The sequence below is a fragment of the Vicia villosa genome, linkage group LG2 (genome assembly GCF_029867415.1).
Source record: "Vicia villosa cultivar HV-30 ecotype Madison, WI linkage group LG2, Vvil1.0, whole genome shotgun sequence".
Lineage (NCBI taxonomy): Eukaryota > Viridiplantae > Streptophyta > Magnoliopsida > Fabales > Fabaceae > Vicia > Vicia villosa.
The window spans coordinates 17503796-17525022 of NC_081181.1; the positions used below are offsets into that span (position 1 = coordinate 17503796).

General features: G+C 29.9%; 1 protein-coding gene across 3 annotated transcripts; it reads right to left on the reverse strand.

Moving 5' to 3' along the window:
- Window positions 1-1446: 1446 nt before the first annotated feature.
- Window positions 1447-14314, reverse strand: LOC131649423 (uncharacterized). 3 transcript variants are annotated; one of them, XM_058919183.1, is made up of 17 exons: window positions 14177-14314; window positions 6998-7109; window positions 5215-5290; window positions 4927-5048; window positions 4568-4618; window positions 4293-4412; window positions 4072-4191; window positions 3808-3943; window positions 3543-3719; window positions 3257-3412; window positions 3057-3163; window positions 2876-2966; window positions 2562-2703; window positions 2311-2473; window positions 2101-2214; window positions 1881-2007; window positions 1447-1798 (listed from the first exon to the last, which is right to left on the reverse strand). In XM_058919183.1, the coding sequence occupies exons 2-17, from the start codon at window positions 7099-7101 to the stop codon at window positions 1559-1561; spliced, it is 2046 nt and encodes a 681-aa protein (XP_058775166.1). In that variant the 5' UTR covers window positions 7102-7109; window positions 14177-14314; the 3' UTR covers window positions 1447-1558. The 3 variants fall into 3 exon arrangements, with proteins under 3 accessions (XP_058775166.1, XP_058775167.1, XP_058775165.1); XM_058919184.1 differs by lacking the exon at window positions 14177-14314 and adding an exon at window positions 7201-7345 and having other exon boundaries at window positions 2311-2470; XM_058919182.1 differs by lacking the exon at window positions 14177-14314 and adding an exon at window positions 7201-7345.
- Between the last annotated feature and the right edge of the window lie 6913 nt (window positions 14315-21227).

The window sequence follows — 21227 nt, forward strand, 5'->3', positions numbered from 1 at the left end:
TTTTGTGATATTGTAATTATTAATGGAGTTTTTTATTATATTATTATTGTAGTATATTATTTATAATTTTAGAAATTATGAAAATAAATTTTATTTTTAATTATTATTTAATTAAAGTTAAAAGAATGAAGAGTTTTATAACTAAAATACCCTTTATAAATAAAATACCCTTTATATTTGTAATAGAAATGTAAATGATTTTTAATAAATTAATTTATAATTGGAATTGGAATAGAAATATGAAGAATAATAATATTTTTATTTTTATTATTACTTATTATTAGGATTTTATTATTATTATTATTATTATTATTATTATTATTATTATTATTATTGTTATAAAGATGCCACACAAGATTATTATTATTAAGTTTTATTTAGGATTGCTCTAAAGATGCCACTTAGGAATTAAGCTTTCTATATAATGCCATATAAGATTTAGGGTTAGGTTTGTGTCCAAAGTTGTCATTATGACAACCTTGAATTTATATTAAGTAGATTTTAAAATCATAAAAATAATTTTCTTTATAATTATATTTCGATGAACAAAAGAATCGTCATTTGGTTGAAACTGCACGAACTTTTTTATTTCACCACAATGTCCCTTCTTGTTTTTGGGTGGTGCTCTTCTCACTGATTGTCACCTCCGCAATATAGTATATGTCCCTTCCTCTCACTGATTGATTGACAAATTTTCTGTCAAATCTCTCAAATCCTAGTTTCATAGTTTTGATAAGAAACTTTCTATCAATTGATGCTTTCATTTCGATCTCATTCCTGCTCAAAGGAGTTCTTGTGGAATTTTTATGGGGTAAAAAAATCATATTGATAAATCCTTTTTATTAAAAAATATTTTAGAGCCAACAATATTGTGGAGGATGAAGATAGTTGCAATGCAAATGAGAAGTTGTGCTCTTAAATGAGAAGTTGTAATGGTTATGAAGGATTCAATCTCTTCCATCAATGTCTTGAAATATTTTCATAGAAATATTTCTTTGGCATTTCAAACCCAAATGGAGACATCTTTCTTGGAATTAGACAAGGAAATAGGTTCAAATTCTATCATCCTATCATATTAAATAATAAAAGCCAAATGAAATTAAATTCAACTTCTATCTCAAATATTTAGATCGACTAAAATTACTTCTATAGTCCTATCAATAGTTTATCACAAATTAAAGAAAACAAGTGAAGAATCAACGAGTCAAATAATAATATTTATAATATACAAGTGGTATCATTTTGTGTTTGAGTTAGATTTGATTGGCTTTGTCACAATCCTTAGGGAAAAAAACCTTAGCATAAGCAAATAGAGTAATAATTATCCAGACTATCTCAATTACCTCAACAATCCTGAATCTTCTCAAGACACTACCAAATTTGAAACATTGAGAACTATTTTATTTGTTGCTTGTCATGAGTTAAGGATTTGGAGAAACCAAAAAATTTATTAAAAGATGCATCAAGATCAACCATTGAATTTATTCTATAAATCAACTTTTTCTACCTAATTATGTTGTCTTATAATTACATAGTACCAACAAGAAGTTGAACATAATCAAGTTATCGGGGGCCGTTCTAACCGAATATAATCATACATAACTCCTTGAAAAGGATTAATCGCTCTCGACTGCATCAAATAGATGACATTTTGTCCTTTCACAAGAACATTACTCGGAACATCAATGCTAAACAACCAATACAATCCATGAATTCCGTGTCTCGCTATCGCATTGTCTCCTCCAATGCGCCCTGTCGCAAAATGAGGCGGATCTACGCTAGCGTCGTTGAATCGAACCTGAAAATTTAATCCAATCAAAACAACTTCACACATATAGAATCATTTTAATCCGAAATCAACACAAATCAAAATTATGTACCTGTAGATTTGCATCAGCAGCACTGGCTAAGGCTAGTTGTAATGTATAGTTTCCGATGATAATGTCATTTTGATGTTCAAATATAATTTGCCATGTTGTTGGTTCATATGTTTTGTTTTCTGTTATTCTGTTTACAATAAAATTAAAACTCAAAATTCTTTAAAATTTAGTAACAATATAGTTATAAACAAAATCATAATTATTATTGTTAATTTATTACTTTGTAACATGAGCATAAAACCAATCATCATTCTTGTCAATACCAACAGTGTAAACAAGATCACCATTCGAATATATATCACTGTAACGTTCCCACAATCCATATTGTCGAAACCTGTAAAATGTTAAGATATTTGAATTGAATTAGATATAAAATTTAAGTTTTAGATATATTTTTAGTCTCGGCAAAATTCACGATTTTTGAACTAACTTGTTTTTACGCTGTTCGGAGTATAACTTGTTCAAGAGAGTAGGGTAAGGGTCTGGAACATGAAATTCTGAAGCCAATCGATCTGGGAACCCGATTTCCCAAATGGTTGGTCCGTTTCTTGGAGGATTGTATACAAGTGTATTCAAGTTTACGACTCCTCCTCCTACAAATTCAAACAAGTAGTTGCTTAATTATCGAAATAAAAACTAATTTTTGTGCTAAATTAATCTAAGAGAGTAAAAAAAAATTACCTGAGGTGATGGCGATTGTAGAATTGAACTTGTAATCACCAATGAATCCAGAGACCCAACCATACAAACTATAGTTGCCTGGCACAATATTATTTATTTTGAAGTATCCCTTCGTGTTAGCTCGCGTCCAGAACTGATAACCCTGTGAATTGCATAAAATTATTTTAGATGCATCAGAATCCAAAATCAAGAAAACCCGAGTTTTATTAGTTTTAGTCGAAGATATTTAATGTGAAATTCGAAAATTAAATCAAAATTTCACATAAAATACTCTTACATAAATTTGAAAAAAAATCTTTTACAAATATATATACCTTGCTTTCTCTCTGCCATGATCCTGCATCTCCAGGCAAAGCTAGACCAACATAAGCATTTGTATATTGAAATCTCCCTCCTTTGAAGTATCTATTCAAGCAATGAAATGAAGGAACATTAAATCAAAATTTTATATTTCTTTCTATTAAGAAATCAAATAAATAAATAAATAAATTGTACCTATCTTGAACTAGTAATCTTCCAAGCACTGTTCCTCTTTGATTGGAGGGAAAATAATCTTGTGATTGAGGAAAATCATAAGGCCAACTTTGAACTTGTGTGGATAACTAATTAAATATTTAAAGAAATTAATTAAAAAATATATATCATAATTAACATAAGGAATTATATTAAATATGTGGTTGGATTAATTATAGTACCTGTTGCACAGCATCTGACCAAAGGGTTGAATTGTCATTTGCACTTGAATCAGTGTTGAGATAAACAAAAACAGGACCAAACACCTTTTTATAAGTTTCACCTTCTTCAAATGCCATTGTCACTTCCTTTCCAGCATAGTGTGTGCTCACAAACATCTATATAAAAATAAAATATGAAAGTTAAATTTGTCTGCAAATCATAGTTCAGGTGACACAACCGTGAGAGTTTCTAATGATTAATATTGCTCTGTCAATTGACAAAAAAAATATAGAAGTTGGGACATACCGAGAGAGTAATGGGCCCAACATGAGAAGTAAGATCTTGTTTAATGGGACCACCATTACGAAACTCGTTACTTGGTGTTATCATCCAAAAGCCCATGGGCTTATCAGAATCAAAACTAGCCCATCCGTGAACATTGTTATCTGTGTTCTCACATGAGTATTGATATTTATCGTCCACCTGATCACAACAAAATCATTATACATTTATTCACGTGCATTGCATCAATAAAAAAAGCCAAATTAAAAAAAACAAAAATTTCGCTTACTTCTCCTCTAAATTGTGGATCAATTGGTTTAGTTAATAGAACAGCTTCTGGATAAGCTAACGTTTGACCTGTTAGTCGATCTTTCATCGATGGCATGCTTCTTTGCCTTGTATGAGATAATGCCATATACTTAAACCTGCATCATTCATTTTCCATTAGTAAATTTTATATAAACTCAATTTTATAAGTTTAGTGAAATTTATATTAATTTTAATCGATAGAAAATTTTATAAAAAATATATCTTAAAAAACAATTTCACTTACATGTCTTTATTGAGTTTGTAAACATATCTAATTTGATCAACTTCAACTGCTGGCATTCCTTCGGGTCGATCAAATATCACATATGAATAAAACCCCGAATCACCGCTTCTGAAAACGTATCTGCATATATAAATTTGTTTCACGCACCATTAATTAACTTACATATATATTTTCTAACAAAATTTGTTCTAAAATTGTAACATGAAATTAAATAATCTAACCTTTTGTCTATGTTTATAGGAACATCTGTGTCAATCATAGAAGGTGTCCATACTCTTAAAAATGAAATCTCCACCTTATTCTCATCAGCTGAAATAATTGAAAAGTTTGTTCCATGGATTCTGCAGAATGGTTACAATTAACAATTAATCTTTTTTTTTTCTATTGGCTAATTGACAATTATTATATTGAATATAAACTTAGGAGCCAAAATCATACTTTTGATCAATAAATTTATATATATATTTGGTACAAATTAAATGTAAAAATATTATACCTCGAAGAATTACCCATTTTTCCGGGTCTATTCCAATAAACGTCAAAGTATCTACAACATAAAATTAAATAACACGTTAAATTCGGATAGTTAAATAATCATTTATATATTATAATTAAATAAATATCGTTTTTAAAGGTATGCAAGATGATTTTTATCATAAGTTTAAAATTTTTTGACGGATAATATAATACGATAATGTGTGTATATATATATATATATATATATATATATATATATATATATATATATATATATATATATATATATATATATATATATATATATATATATATATATATATATATATATATATATATATATATATATATTAATTTTGAAATGAAGTAGGAAAATACCCTCTATCTTCTTCTTCATTTTCCGTTTCAAGAATATTGTCAACTCCATTATATGATATTTGAATGATGTACCCCTCAGGTCGTGACAAAGTCACAGAAACAATACCATTATCAACAACCAACTGAAAAACAAAATTCAAACTCAAAGAAAGATTCTTAAAAGCTAAAATACCAAACACTAAATTCATACCAAAAATAGAAAAAAAAATCTAATTAATCAATTATTTTACTCTAATATTTAATTTTTGAATAATTAAACTATTGCAAAACAAAAGACTGTTGTCTCACCTGTTGTTGGTCATCTGTATTTAACTTAACTATAGATGTTGTTGATTCAAGGCCATTGATATTCTTTGAAGCTCCTCTGAATAATGAAAATAAAAATGCAATAATGATTATTTAATTTGCTATAAAAGGTACATGACGGTGAGTCTTGAAAAAAAGTAGGGTGAGTAAAAAAGTTAATTTGTGGTTGGAATGAGAAATGACTTATTCAACACCATGTGTCAACATATAAAGTAAGTATACCTATGCAAGTTTTATACATCATGCTTTTCTAAAATGAGAAATCAAATTTGAAATTTTAATATTCTTTATATGCAATTATTCCTCAATCAGAAGAAAATTAAAAACTAATATTTTTATTTTATATTGATTTACATAAACTTGGAGAGGATATAAAAAATTAATTAAAAATTATCAACTTATAATATATACACTTGCATAACATTATTCAGATGAGTGGTGCAATCTAATTGATATTTGTTTGATGAATTAGATAAATATAAAAGGAGTAACATTAACTTGTGTCATTGGACACATGTTAAATAACCCACAATTTTGTTTTGAAAAAAACAAAATTATTAATTATAAATTTCTATTAAATTTAATATATAATTTTCAAAAACTTTTTATTATATTTATCTCTTATAAAATATTGACTTAAGGTTAAATTTTTAATTATTTTTTCAAGAAATTTTAGAAGCAGTATTTTTATATAATTTTCAAAATGTTTACATAAATATATCTGATTTTCTTACTTTTTTATAGCATTTTATATGCATAAATAGAAAATATGACACTTTTATAAAATCAACATTATTAGTAATTTGTAGTGTGTTTTCAAAATCTAGTATAATGTTTTGATAGGAGCGCACATGGGAATAATTAATACAAATACAAGTCAATTCCAAATTTATATAGGAAATCACAAATATGTAAATGACATATATTTAGATACATGGATGATTAGAGTAAATCATCAGTTAAAATAAATTTTTTTTATATCCATTTCGTTTAGAGCTGTCTCGTAAAAATCATAAAAAAATAAAAATAAGAGTAAATATATTAAAGAGCGCAGACTTAAAATTTTGTTCCTTCACGCAAAAAAAAAAAAAAGTGAAAGTAGAAATTTCTATTAATATTTGTGCTTGAATAAAATAGAACAGACGGACAGAAATATTAGAAGTGTGAACAAATCAGACATGTCGACAATTTTGCCTACCCTTAACTTTGAAGTAAAAAAGCACTTAAACTTAGTGCACAAAAAGATCTAAATTTGAGTGGGTATGATCATAGATGATACAAGTGCATAAGGTTAAAACCATTTTGCAAGTAAACATGATTCAAGAGAAAGAGGAAGACATGTGAAACTAGTAGTGTCAGAAAATGATGGATGCAAGAATAAATTCCTTTCACCACAACAATGGCTAACTTGCAAAATGTCTTTTCATTTCCCATAAAGTAAACCTCCACACAATTCAACAAAACAACAATAACTTCAAAAATCAACCAAACAGAAACACCTACATAAAAAAGATAATAGTAAATTATTAAAGACATGAAATTCTTAAGTTCTCATGTGAGAAAAAAAACACAAAGGACAACCAAACCGTGACTCTTTTTGTTTTTACTTAAAAACCCTTTTTTCACTTTTCATGAAAAGAATAAAAACAAACATAGAATGTTAATCTTTTTAATGTATCATGCTTCTTTTTCCTTTCTTTTCCTTAATATTTTCTCTGACACACAAAAAGATAAACACAAATACAAGAACAAGAAGAAGAAGAACCTTAACAATGTCTTCTCAGAACAAGCACATAGCAAGAAACATAGTTGCAACAACACTCCAAGCTGCTTCTTCTTCTTACTCAACACATTCATCATCTTCATCATTTCTTAATCTACAAAATAAATAAATAATTGAACCAGAAATTAATTAAACAATGATAAAATGAAATGTGATAAAAAAAATTATGAAAAACATGGAAGAACCTTATGAAACCATGGGAGATGAAAAAGACCAGGAGACTATTTTTTGATTCTATTCTGTCTCTGTCTTTGTTAATATATTGTGTTGTGTTTGGAACCTTAAATGTGGACCTTATTATATTGTAAAAACTTTCCTAGTACATAATGGTGAGTTAATGACCTTTATATATATAACAGAAACTCAATGGCCAAGTCTAATTAACTTCACTTTCATGTTACAAAACTTTTTCAACTTTTTTTATTTATTTATTTGATCTAAATGTGTTTGGCAAACCCCTGCCCATCAATTTCTACCATTTCAAGTTAAGGAAAATCTTTCCTTTAAGGTAGAACATGGTCCACTTTTGAAGGGTATATCATTTTAGATTAAATAATAATAATAATAATAATAATAATAATAATAATAATAATAATAATAATAATAATAATAATAATAATAATAATAATAATAATAATAATAATAATAATAATAATAATAATAATAATAATAGGGAAATGTTAACTATTCAGGGAAACTTCTTAATAGTTCAAAAAATATATGTTTTTTAGAAATACTTATATTTTATACATTAAAAATTGAATTAATTGACAATTTTTTTTGGAATAAAAAGATATGCCAAAAAAACTATGTTTTTAAAAAATACTTGTATTTATTAAATTTGAAATAAAAATAATTAATTTATTTAAAAAATTTATTAGAAATCTTTAATGAATGTGTCGTGGAACATTGTTAGCATGACCTATAGTAATAATTAATTTTATAATATAGATTAGCCTAATTTTGTGCTAAACAAACATAATCAAATAATTAAATATGAGAAAAGAAAAAAGCATCGACAATAATTTTATACTTATCAATCAATAACGATCATATATCTCAATAAGTCAGACTAAAATTTTTAAATTAATTGTTTATTTTCATTTAAGGATAATATAAAACTTTTTTACAATATCCATCTCCATTAAACTCATAAAATATTAAAAATATCTTAAGAAAGAGTTGTGGTTAGTATAAATTGTGTTTACTGAAATGGAATTCAAATAATATATAGTTATAATATATAGTTATGAAAATGTTCTAAAAAGTTATTATAAAGTTACTTTTAATAATTTTAAGAAAAATTTCTTAAATTATATTTTTATTCTTAAAATAAAATTTTTTTTATAAAGAACTTTTTATAAATATTGTTTGGTCCTAGTTCTCTTTTAAATTAGAAGATAAGTCAACGTCAGGTCAAATACCTTAGTGATCTAAAGCTAATGTTTAAATAAGACATTTTATATAACAAAAATATATAATTTCACTATAAAAAATACTTGAAAGAAATATATTGGAATAAAATATTTTTGAAAAGGGAAAATATCTTTATATATAAATTAATCATTCATTTTTTTTCAAAATAAAAAAATCATAAGAAATATTATTTTTTAAACATAATTAACAATTAAATATATTAATTGATTAAATTCTTTTATTTTTTTAATATATATAAATCATGAGAAATAAACTACTTTGTTAAAACACAATTAACTATAGAGTATAATAATTGATTATATATTTTTTCAATGTTGTATTCTCATTTCTCAATGATTCTCTTTTCTGATGTATAATGCCAGGATTGGAATATTCTCCATCTATACTTCTCTCAATCTTCCTCAATCTTATCTCTTAACCATTTAATTTCTAAGATAAGATTTTTAAAAAGGGAAAATATCTTATATATATAAATTAATTAATTAAATATTATATTTTTCTAAATATATAAATCATAATAAATAGTATATTTTTTTAGCATAATTAACAAATATTAATTGATTAAAAAATTGATTTTTTTCAATATATAAAGCACACTAAAAATTCTATTTTTTATTTAAAAAAATTAACAATACTAACTCATTTAAAGTTTGATTATTTTTTCAATATATATAAATCATAAGAAATAAAATATTTTTATAAAAAAAATTAAGCATAAAGTTTAATAATTGATTAAAAAATTTAATTAATAAAACATATCCAAAGATTTATTTTTTTCTTCAAAATATTAACCATACTTATTTATTAAAAATTGGATTAATTGATTAAATTTTCTATTTTTTAATATATGAATTATATGAAATAATCATTTTTTAAATATAATCAATAACTAAATGTACTAATATATTAAAAATTAGATTTTTCAATATATAAAAGATACTCTTAGATATATTTTTACAAATTACAATATTGATTGATTTAAGATTTGATTCTTTTTCAAAATATATTAGTCATGAGAAGTAATCTATTTTTTATACAAAATTAACAATTAATTTTATTAATTGATTAAAAATTTTGATTTTTTTTCAATATATAAAACATATGAAAATTGCTTTCACTAATGTGAAAAAAAAATTCAACAAGAAAAATTATTGTCTTCAATACTCTCTGTTTCTTTGATATTTCTTTTAATCAGTTAGTGTTCTTAATTGTCTTTCAGGGAGGTTGTGCGTCTTCACGGTGTTCCTACGTCAATTACTTCAAACCAGAACACCAAATTTTTCAATTATTTTTGGATTACTCTTTGAAAATTGTTTGAAACCGTGTTGGACAAGAGTTCTACAACTCATCCTCAAACATGTGGAAAAATTGAGATAATCAAACAAAACTTTGAGGAATATGATTCGGAGTGTTTGTAGGGACAATCCAAACCAAAACATTGGGATTTAGTTTTGCCTCTGGTTGAAATTGCTTACAACAGCGATGTGCACTCAGCTACAGGGAAATAATCATTTTCTCTAGTTTATACTTTTGTTCCTAAACATGTGATTAACTTGGTTAAGTTGCCTAAGGCGTTTGGAGTTAGTGCAGCTGCTGAAAAGTGAAAATATGGTTGAGGATGGTAGTGCTTAAAGAAGCTGTCAGTGCTAAGTTAGTGGCTATTAGGTGAGATGGTGTTTTTGTGTAATGATGGATTCCTAGTTGGTACTTACAGCAAACTACAACCACGCAAGTATGGTCCATTCAAAGTGACCCGAAAGATCAATGATAATGCTTATGTGGTAGCTCTCCCGGATTCCATAAATATATCTAATACTTTCAATGTTGCTGACATTCATGAATATCAAGAAGATGAGGTTTTTATCAAGAATACAAATACAGGTGGAAGTGGAGGAGACTGATGTAGGAAGGTTGGCTGGGCGTAGAAAGATTCGCCATGATTTGTGCAAGTTTGACGTTCGATGTCAGAATGACTATTATTATGCTTTTCAGGTCCAAAAACAATATTTTGATATTTTACGTAATTTTCTATTTTATTTCTGTTTTGGATTAAAAGCTCATAAGGATTTTTTTTTATATTTAAAATCTTTTGGAAGTGACCGTCAAGTTTATATTTTATCATAATAATATTCAATACTTTTTTCTATTTGGTGAATTTCAAAGTTTGATATAACAGGTTTGTCGCTTGTATATCTATGCTTTCATTCTAGACTTAATGCTTGTTAATTTATAGTGCTTTCGACGGTGTCTATATAAAATATCGCAAAATAGAAGGACTTTAAGATTCTAGCCACTAAATTATTTATAAAAAAGTTTATTTTCCAAAAAAAATAAATTATAAAAGAGTTTATACATAGGCAGGATTCGTTGACATCAGGTATAAGTCTAAAATACTTACACCAAATCTCAATCGTTAAAAGAATTGATCAAACAGTCATATTAAATGAAATTAAAAAATTTAAAAAAATATATGGTCTATTCTTTCTCCTAAAAAATAGGCTATTTATAAGACCGTTTGATCGAATGCTATTAACGGTTGAGATTTAGGGCTCTCCAATTTCTCTCGCGTTCTACGACATCAATGGGTCGAGATTCTGTCAGGGCTCTCCAAATTTCCTACGTCTAGAACCTACAAGGTCTTATAACTTCAACAGACCGAGATCCCACCCGAGCTCTCCGACTTCCCTATGTCTAGAACCTGCCAGGTTCTATGAATTCAATAGATTGAGATCCCACTAGGGCTCTTCAAATTCTCTACATCTAGAACCTACCAGGTTATATGACTTCAACATATCGAGATCCCACTAGGGATCACCGACTTCTCTATGTATAGAACCTACCGGGTTCTACGATGTCAACGATCCGAGATCCTGTCGGGACTCTCCGACTTCCCTACGTCAAGAACCTATCAAGTTCTCTGACTTCAACAGGTCGAGATGCCACAAGGACTCTCCGACTTCCCTATGTCTAGAACCTACCATGTTCTATGACTTCAACAGACCGAGATTCTACTTGGGCTCTCCGACTTCTCTATGTCTAGAACCTATCGAATTTTACGATGTCAACAGGTCAAGATTCCAATCGGGCTCTCTGAGTTCCCTATGTCTAGAACCTACTGGGTTCTATGACTTCAACAGGTCGAGATCCCACTGTGGCTCTCCGACTTTCATATGTCTAGAATGTACCGAGTTCTATGATTTTAACGAGTCGAGATCCCACCTAGGCTCTCTAATTTCTTTACGTCACAAATCCACCAGAGTTCTTCGGCTTCTCCATTAAAGTCTTAGTTTTTTCTGACTTCATTAAAGACGTAAATCTTTCCAATATGCGCCAGGGTGAACCCCTTAAGAATTGATCCATCATCAAGTCCACAAATTACGGAGAGCCTACTCGACCAAAATGCGTGAAGCTAAAATAAATTTATGTCAGCTTTGTGTGATCTGGGATAAGCTCAAAACACTTTAACCTTACAGGTCTCGTGCTTTAGGAGCATATGTACATCCCAGAATTTTTTTCTTAGACCGGGATGGGTTGAATAGCCGGGATGATCTTCCCATCTCGGACTCTGGCCGTTACAGGATCCAAAGGGTCTTTTCACCCGTTAGATATTATTTCGTTATGCTGATGAGCGTTACAATCTTTATTCATAAAAATGGCGGCCGGATTCTTTATCTGACTTATGACCATTAAGCGTGATTAAATTGTGTCTCTCTGATTCTAGATGTAATAACTATAAATATTAATCCTTGACAAACGGAAAAGGGGGCGGAAGCTGCACAAAAATGGCAGCCTATAAATAACATAGAAAAGAAGAGACATGCGAAAACTTTGAACCACCAACAATGATGGCCATTCATCCAGTGGTGAATCTTGCCTAAAATCTTAGGGGGAGCCGTATGTACCCATTAGGAAAAAAAATTATTCAAATATAAAATTAAATGAAATTTTATAATTCATAAATATCTTATTATAAGAAAAGCTTTACGATTATGGTCGATTGTCTTTCTAAGACTTATTGTAGTGTCTGATCTAGCAAGCAATGGTGATAGCTCATATAATGTATTAGAGATGTCAATTTGTCTTTGCTAATACATATTCTCGTAGGGACGGAGAAATGGAATATATCTCCCGCCCTACCTATATTATATATCTTTAAAATATTATTGATATTAACTACACTAATGAATTATATATAAAATATGTACTACCATGATATAACTTTCACTTCAGTCCACTGCTGAAGCATCTTTATAATTTATACTATTAAAAAGAAGAGGTCAAGGATACTACTCAGTGTTTTAAAAATCGGATCGAGTCGATCGAACCAAAAATTGAAGGAGTTATCTATCTAATTCAATTATTGAATTAAATAAATTATTGAATTAATAGAAACCGGTCAAAATAAATCAAAACCGATAAAAACCTGAGAACCGACAAGGTAATTGTTTACCTTTTTTCTCACACAAAACAATCATGTTTTGATAATTCTTTTATAAAAAAATAAATTAAAATATAATTAGACTTTCTTCATAACTTAATTGGAACACCTTTTTTCCATGAATTTATTTTATTAGACAATGCATTATTTTGTTATTCAAGTTTATTTTATTTAGATTTGTAATTTGTACTATTTTGTTCTGTGTTATGATTATGTTTAGAATTTGAATTTAAAGAATAAACGTGTTAAATTATGATATTTTGAAATTTTCTAGTTATCGTGATTTTTTTAGAGACCGAGTCATTTGGTTCGACTGATTTAATAACTATACATTTTTGTTATAGAGATCAGTTTATTCAATCGAATTATTCGGTGTAGTCATACGATTTAATCAATGACCTAGTAATTCGACCAATAAACCAGTAACTCAATACCTTCACTAGTTTAATGACCGATCCAGTTTTTAAAACACAGATTTTATCAATATTAAAGTTATTTTTTTAGGTATAAAAGAATTCATTAAAAATATTAATAAAGTAAATATCTTGTTACTAGCCACAGCATGCTAAAAAGTTTAAAAGAATAGAAAGTGTTGCAACTACATAAGTATATAAGATAAAAAATCATTATTTTGAGGGGTGTGTGGCATCTGTGGCTCCCAATAAGATCTGCCATTGTATTCATCCCTCCCAACAATACATCATATACCTAATTTCTTACACTTTTGTGATATCTACTTACCAGCTTTAATCAAATTTTTTTTTCAAGAACATGTGTCTTTGGACTTATGGCCAATTCAAAACATAAATTATTTATTCAAATAAATAAAGTGCTAATTTACCATATACATTTCCCCTCTTAACAAAATTCACAGAGTTAGGCCGTCGTAGAAAAAATATGAGAAAAATGTAATATTGACTACTAAAATCAAACTAAACACATATTGTAACAAAAAATCAAACTAATCAAAAATGTTGACCAGAAATTTTCCCTTAATAAATAAAATATATTTGGTTAATGAAGCTGTTTATGCCGTTATACCTAAAAGTTGACAAAAAAAAAAACTTCTAGTCTAATTATATTCATATTCCATCTATTAAAATAAAATGGTGGTGTTTGGTGTGTACCTAATCCATACAAGAAAAATCTAAAATGCTTTTGAGAAAAGAGGTAACAAGAGTTTCCAAATTTTCAGAAACCAAATTCAAAGATAAAAAAAAAGAAAAGTCTTGGTGAAGCAGAGAAAAAATAATTATTGGAATACAAAGTTGGCAACCAAAACTAACCTTATGTAGAGAGTTTATAGTACTAGTGGCCTCAAAGTATGAGAAAGGCACCAACCACTCCTTACTTGACACGGTTTACCTACAAAACTTGCACCCGTGATACCTTTTCTTAAGGTCACTAATCCTTCTAAACCATATATTACATGATCATAAAGGATATTGTATAGGATGAGGACCACCTATATTAAAAAAGAAGCAACAAATAGATAGCATGGACATATGGATGACAATGTGGAACAAGATATTCACATAAGTGACTCCAAATGTATAAAAAGAAATGAATTATGATATTCAAATTTAAGAAATCGATTTATAAAAATACTTTGATTTAAAATGATTTATAATGGAAGATAGAAATAAGCATGGACAATGGCGGAGCCAGGAATTTTAGACAGTTTGGACAAAAACTTTAAACCATTGATTATTCATCTGTTTTAGTTTTCGCACCTTATTTTTATTAATTTTGTCCTTGGTTTTGTCTAAAAATCAGCTATTAAATTGGGGAAAGTACAAAGAAAATAGGGGTTGAGCCCGGCCGCGTGTATGGGCTCGCAGGGTCTTAGAACCGCCCCTGAGCATGGATGAAGCAGAGGAATATTACAAAAGAGTAGAGACGGATAAATAAACAGAAAATTAAATGTAAATTACAAAAATAAAAAGATCACATCAGAGATTTATTTTGATTTGTCCTAAATCATTTGACCTACTATAGTCCCCAATAGTTTCTTTCGTGATTTCAACTAAATTAATCTTGAGCTTTTACACATGCTCAATGGAAACAACTTCACAAAACAACTTGACCTTTTACGTAGGATCAACCCAACAATCTTACACAAACAATCTTGAGATTTGGCACAAGATCAACCCAAAGAACCTTACCCAAACAATTTAGAGTTTTTACACAAGTTCAGTTTGACAATCTTAAACCAAATTTTTTACAAGTTAAACTAGCAACATTCAAATATATTATAAACATGTTACAAGAGAACTACGCTCTTGAATAAAAAAATTATAGCACAATACCAACACAACTCTCAAATAAAGTTTTTCACTCTCGCCACTAAGGCAACTCTTATGAAAAGAACTTTATAAAAGAATGGGTAGTAGAAATAAATGAGAGAAGTTTTATTCAAAATGTATTTTGAAATGAGAAGAACCCTCTTTTATATAGGAAAAAATATGGATAAAAAGGCAACATTTCGTTGACTTTTGATCTTTTAATCGATTAAAACCATGTGTTAATCGATTAACTTAGCCCAAAAAAGGAACTTTTAAATTTCGACATAAATTAATCAATTAAAGCCTTCTTAGTCAATTAGGATGTGTTTCACTTTATTTTAATCAATTGGAGCAAATGTTTAATCAATCAACCAATGTATTTTTCCTTCCTAATTGATCGAACAAACTTATTAGTCACTTAAGCTCTTCCCGAGATTGGTTTTAAGAAGCTTTATCAAAAAGATGAAAGGTTTAAAATACTTGTGTGCCCGTGCATTGGCTTAGTACCTCAAGACCTACTCCTGCTTCATTTACAATTAACTTATCAAAAACAAGATAAAACTCTAAACGCAAGATCAGACGAGCTTTCACGAATTCATACGTTAGATTCTCACATTCATAACTTCAAGACCATATGGTGAATTGTACTGATTAAAAGGTACATGTGTGTGTGTTCCTCCTGCAAGGGAAGAGGGACTCTGAGGCCTTTGTAGGTATATTATATTGTATGGTGGTTAGTTCTTACCCACAACAATAAGAAGCCTTGTATGATGGTGTTTTACGGTGGTTTTAGAAGTCCTACTCACGTGAGGTGAGAGGCTCTGTGGATGGACGATAAGCTTAGGTATAAGCTTTTGAGAGATATGATCAGTATAAGTTATAATCTGACTAAGCGATATGCTTTAGGGTGTAATGATTTCCCAATCCTCCCTTGAAGGTGGTGTATTTATGGAGGTCTTTTAAGCCTAGGGATCTCTTGGGAAGGGTCATTGCCCATTCATTCAATGGTGGACCATTGAGTATCTATTTCCAAATAGGTCGTGAGTCATATAATTACCCTGACTTCTCTTTGAAGGGTATGAAAACACTTAGAAGGGGGGGGTTGAATAAGGGGTTTTCTTTCACAAATAAAAATTCACACGATATTTTTATCCTGGTTCGTTTGAACTCAAACTACTTCAGTCCACCGGTCAAGGTGATTTCGCCTCTCTCAACGAGGACTTAATCCACTATAATCAAACTGATTACAACTGCACAATCAACTGGTGTGACTAACAGTACAGTGCACAAGCCAACTGCCAGTGACTAACACCTCTAAGACTAACTAGTCCTAGCCCTATTGAGAAATCTGACCAAACAGGTCTCTCAAGGAACAATAACAAATAAGAACTTCTAACAATAGTGTTTCAGATTGCTTCTAATAAGCTTTATCACAACTGTGATTTTTCATTAAGTTTAAGTACAATGTATATGAATCTCAGTAAAATACTATGAACAAAATATTCTTTTTCTGCGTAAGAGTTCACGTCCGTATCACTGCTTTCTTTTTCAAATGATCTTCTATTTATAGCCTTTGGAAGATGTTGTTTGTTGCTTCCTCGTAAGTTGTTTTGCAATAAATGTTGCGGGTAATCTTGGTTAATTGTGTTTTGCATGCTTCTTAATATTTTTTCCTCATAAATACTTTAGGCGTCTTTTAATCATTATGTCTCTAACGGAATTTTATCTTGTATCAGAACTTTGTATTTTGTTTTTCCTTTTCTTCACAACTTCTGTCTTGACTTTGTGAATATAACTTCTATCAGAATTTGTCTATAGCGGTTGGTGCATTCAGAAGTCTTCATGCATTAGAACTTCTTGAACTTCAACGTGACTTTTCTCTCTTTGTTTATTCAGCTTTATATAAAGTCCATGTTCTGATGGTACTTAAGTTTATAACTTCTTCTGAAATAAGAAACATATAATTAGAGTACCACATTTATTTATACAAAATTTATTTAATTGTTATCATCAAAACTCTAAGATATGATTAGAACCAAACTATTTTATAACAATCTCCCCCTTTTTGATGATGACAAAACATTTAAGTTATGATCAGAAATTTTGTATATAAGAAAGACAATCTCCCCATGAAATAAATACTTAGAGAAAATTTAAGAGATAACTTTCCTGAGTATATTTTTCTCTCCAGCGTACTTTTTCAAAAGATTAACTTGTTTTTCTTTTCAGAGTGCTTCTTTCAGAATATGATTTTCCTGCATACTTTCAGAAAGTGAACTTTTTGTACACTTGTTAGAAATGTTTGAGACTTATTCCCATAACTGTTATATTTAATCAGGTCAAAATTTCACTTTCTCTCTCCCTTTTTGTCATAAATCAAAAAGCATAAATAAAATAAAACATTCAGATAAAATAAAAAGATATTCATTGATGAAAACAAATGCAACACAACAGCAAGAAATCATAAATAAATAAAAAACACAAAAAAAAAGTTCCAGGAGGTCTTAAACAAGAACTAAGGTTTACGAGAGACAAGAGAAAGCAGAAGATTCTTGATCTCAGTTGTGGAGTCTTCTTGTTTAACCATCCAGGACTTGATCTCCTTGTTTGTTTCATCCTGCTTGTTCAGACGTTCCTTAACAGTTGCATTCTCCTTCTTCAATTCATTTAGCGTTTCAAGCACAAGAGAAGATGGAGAAGAAGTTGAAGTAGTATCAGAAGTTGCGACCATAGAAGAAGTATATACAAACTTAGAAAACAAGGTGTCAACATCTACCATCAAGGTGGGTACCTTTCTAGCAAAGGTAGCATTGGGCACACAGGCAGAAGGTTGTTTCAGTAAAATAATAGACAAAGGATTTTCTTCACCAGCATCTTCCGTATCCATAGGTTCAGGAGATGGATACTAAGGATCGTTGTCGATTTGCAGAAGAGGCTTCTTTGCCCAGAGATCCATAACAACAGTCATGACGGTATTCAGACACTCAAAAATTTCTCATGAACATGAGAGCGGCACATTTCTTCGAGTTTGAGGGATTCAAAATTGAATCTCCTTCTGAATGCATCCCAAAGAGCTTCTGAAGCAGTTGGGTTCATATTACTTGCACAATCAGCCTTCAGCTTTTCAATCCAAACCTGCATCTCTGTTTCAAAACTCTGAAATAACATTTGAACATCTGATAGGGTAGGGTTTGTAGTAGTTGGTGGAACATCAGATACAGTCCTCAGAAAGTTATTTACTTTAGGATAGAGGACTAGTTAAGGTTCTGATGTGGTGATAGGTGAGTTGTGTGGTGAAGGTGAGTTGTGTGGTGAAGGTGGGGGTGAGATAGCGTGAACTTCTAGTGAGGATGGGATGATTATAGGTTCTTAGGAGTGAGGTGGAGGTTGTTCTGATGACTTAGGAATTGTAAAAATATTGTGAGCTGGAATATCAGGAATTTTCGTAGCCAAAGGGCTTGTATAGCCAGGAATATCCCATGATCCTGTATACCACGCATAAGGTTTTGGAATTTGGTTTGATGAGGGTTGATGTTCTGTTTGTGATGGAGGTGGATGTTATGTTTGTGAGGGAGGTGGAAGTTCTGAAGTATTTGAATTTGTTGGTTGGGGAGCAGAAACATGAATTGCTTGTTGGCTTTCTGGTTGAGTTATGGTTGTGTATTATATTGGTTGAAACGTTTTAGGTTATTCTGATGGGGGAAGTTCAAATTTATCTATGTGAGATAACACTTGTACAATTTTTTAGTTTTGTTATTGATATTCTGGAGGTATTGTGGGGTCAATTTCAAGATCTAGAACGTCTAAATTTTGCTGGTTAGTGTCATACCCCAAAATTTGCCTCCCATATTCCATCTACAATGATTCAAAATTCAAGATCCAGTCCCAAAGATTACTCATTCAAAAGTCCAGATGATCCGCAGTCAACTGGTTTGACCTAAAAGTCAACCATAATCAGAGCATAGTCAAAGCCTCCCAATTTTGGTCAACATCAAGTATGTGAAGCATAACCATCATTTGATCAAAGATTGATCATGATTCCATTAATAGAAACTCAGAGATGAACAAACACAAAAAGGTTCAAATTAGGGTTTCTCAGGAGAAAGTCAACCCAACTTTGACTGGGCATAACTTTCACATGGAACATCAAAAAATTCCCCACTCAAAGCCTATTTTGACGGAAATTGGATTCTCTACAATTTTGTCTCTCACAAGCCAGGGCTAGAAATGCTTCATTTGAGAGGTACAGTACAAAAGATTACAGGTCATTTTCAGGCATCCTTCAAAAGCAGTTTTTTGTTAAAGAAGATATGATCAAGATAAAAGCTCCAAATGAAAAATATGTTCCAAAGTGGCTTGTAGAGGACACTTTGAGGTTTCCAAAAAGTATTAGAACTCCCTCATAGCTTAAAAATCGAGTGAGATATGCTTGATCAATGTTGGGTAATTTTGGAGGACCAAATGTGAAAAAGGAAGGTTCAAATTGAGAAATTTTTACAAATGGGCCTACATTTTATGATTCAAACTTGATCCACAAGCTATCCAAACAACATGCCATGAATTTCACCTTTTATTTAACTTATATATAATTTTATTTCATTTTTAAATGATTTAAAATAGTTTAAATTAAAGGGAAAATCAAAATTTTTATTAAAGAGGTGCACATGGATTGATTTTAATCAGCATTTATGGAAAAAATACAATGTAATTTCGTGATTAAGAGATTGGAAAGAGATCAACGCAAAACAAGGCCAAAATAGAAAGTTTCTATTTGAAAATAAAATCGATTTTCTCAAGTTTGGTAAGATTGGATTCAAGAAGCATTTGGGCTGTGTGTTTGACCTAATTTCGTCCCTCTATAAGTACTGAACACAAGGCATAGGGATAGGGGTTGGGAAATTCTGCTGAGAAGTGCACGCATAGGAACAAAAATTTGCCAATAATTTGAAGATCGGTTTCTGAGAATTAAGAGGATTCAACGAGTTTGGAGTGGTGCAAAAGATTCCTCAAGACATTCTGAAGGTGTTTGGACCCCCACGCTTCATCAACACTCCCAGAACGACCTCCAATAGGCTAAAGTAAGTGCTTCTGAATTCTGGATCGATTAGTATGATACGCGCATATCCATGACATGTTGATTGTATGTTTGACTTTGTTTCATTACTGTGAATGTTTCTGGACTGGTTAATTGAGTTTTGAGGCATTGTAGCGTGATCCGCCATTGGTGACCGAGCGAAGGTTTTAGGGTTTAAATTGGGGGTTCTTTGTAGAGGCAAAATTAGGGCAAGATAATAGCGTGGTCTGATTCGTTTGGTGAAAACAAATAGATCTAGGGGGTCGCGCCATATTTATGGATGTGTATGTGCTATTCGCTATTTCTGGTAGTTTGATTTGCCACGGAAAAGTCGCAGCTAGATCGTAGCAAATTGTTTGCAGGTTTTTGTGTCTTCTTGAGGAAGACGAAGATGTGGCAGCATGTTATTGGGTTATTTAAAAAAAGCGCGCGTGTTTTCCATTATCCATTCATGTTTTACATATATTATAATGAGCGCGCGTAGTAAACGATTGAATGATTTGGCTGGATTGGTTAAGGGGCGCATCTGGGAGTGGAGGGTCGCAGGTTCGAGCCCTCCCTCCAACATTCTTTTTTATGAAAAGCTTATTCTTGATCTAATGCACGCGTGTCTCAACAAAGCACCATGGTCTCTCAGATCTGGACCCTTAGATCTCCTCCCAGCTTAGATCTAACGTCCAGCAATTGGTCCTCATACCATGAGTCTTCTATCTAACCACACTAAATCCTAACCTTAATAAATTAAATAATTTTAATTATTTATTTGTTTAAATTAAATTACTTTTAAATATATTTATTAATATAATAATAATTATTTTTTAAAAATAAATTATTATATGATATTTATATTAAAATGCCAATTTGTTGTTCGTGCCGATTAAATCGATTAATCGCTATGGGCAATAATAATTTTAATTAAAATGTTTATTTAATTAAAATATAATTAATTTCTATTTTAGTTAAATGGTTTCAACCATC

Bases quoted from the DNA above. Each gene is read 5' to 3' on its own strand.
- LOC131649423 (XM_058919183.1), bottom strand. From the start codon at position 7,101: ATGATGAAGATGATGAATGTGTTGAGTAAGAAGAAGAAGCAGCTTGGA. The intron at 2,967-3,056 runs GTACAATTTATT...TTGCTTGAATAG, and splicing joins AGATTACTAGTTCAAGATAG to ATACTTCAAAGGAGGGAGAT. The intron at 2,215-2,310 runs GTTAGTTCAAAA...AACATTTTACAG, and splicing joins TCCGAACAGCGTAAAAACAA to GTTTCGACAATATGGATTGT.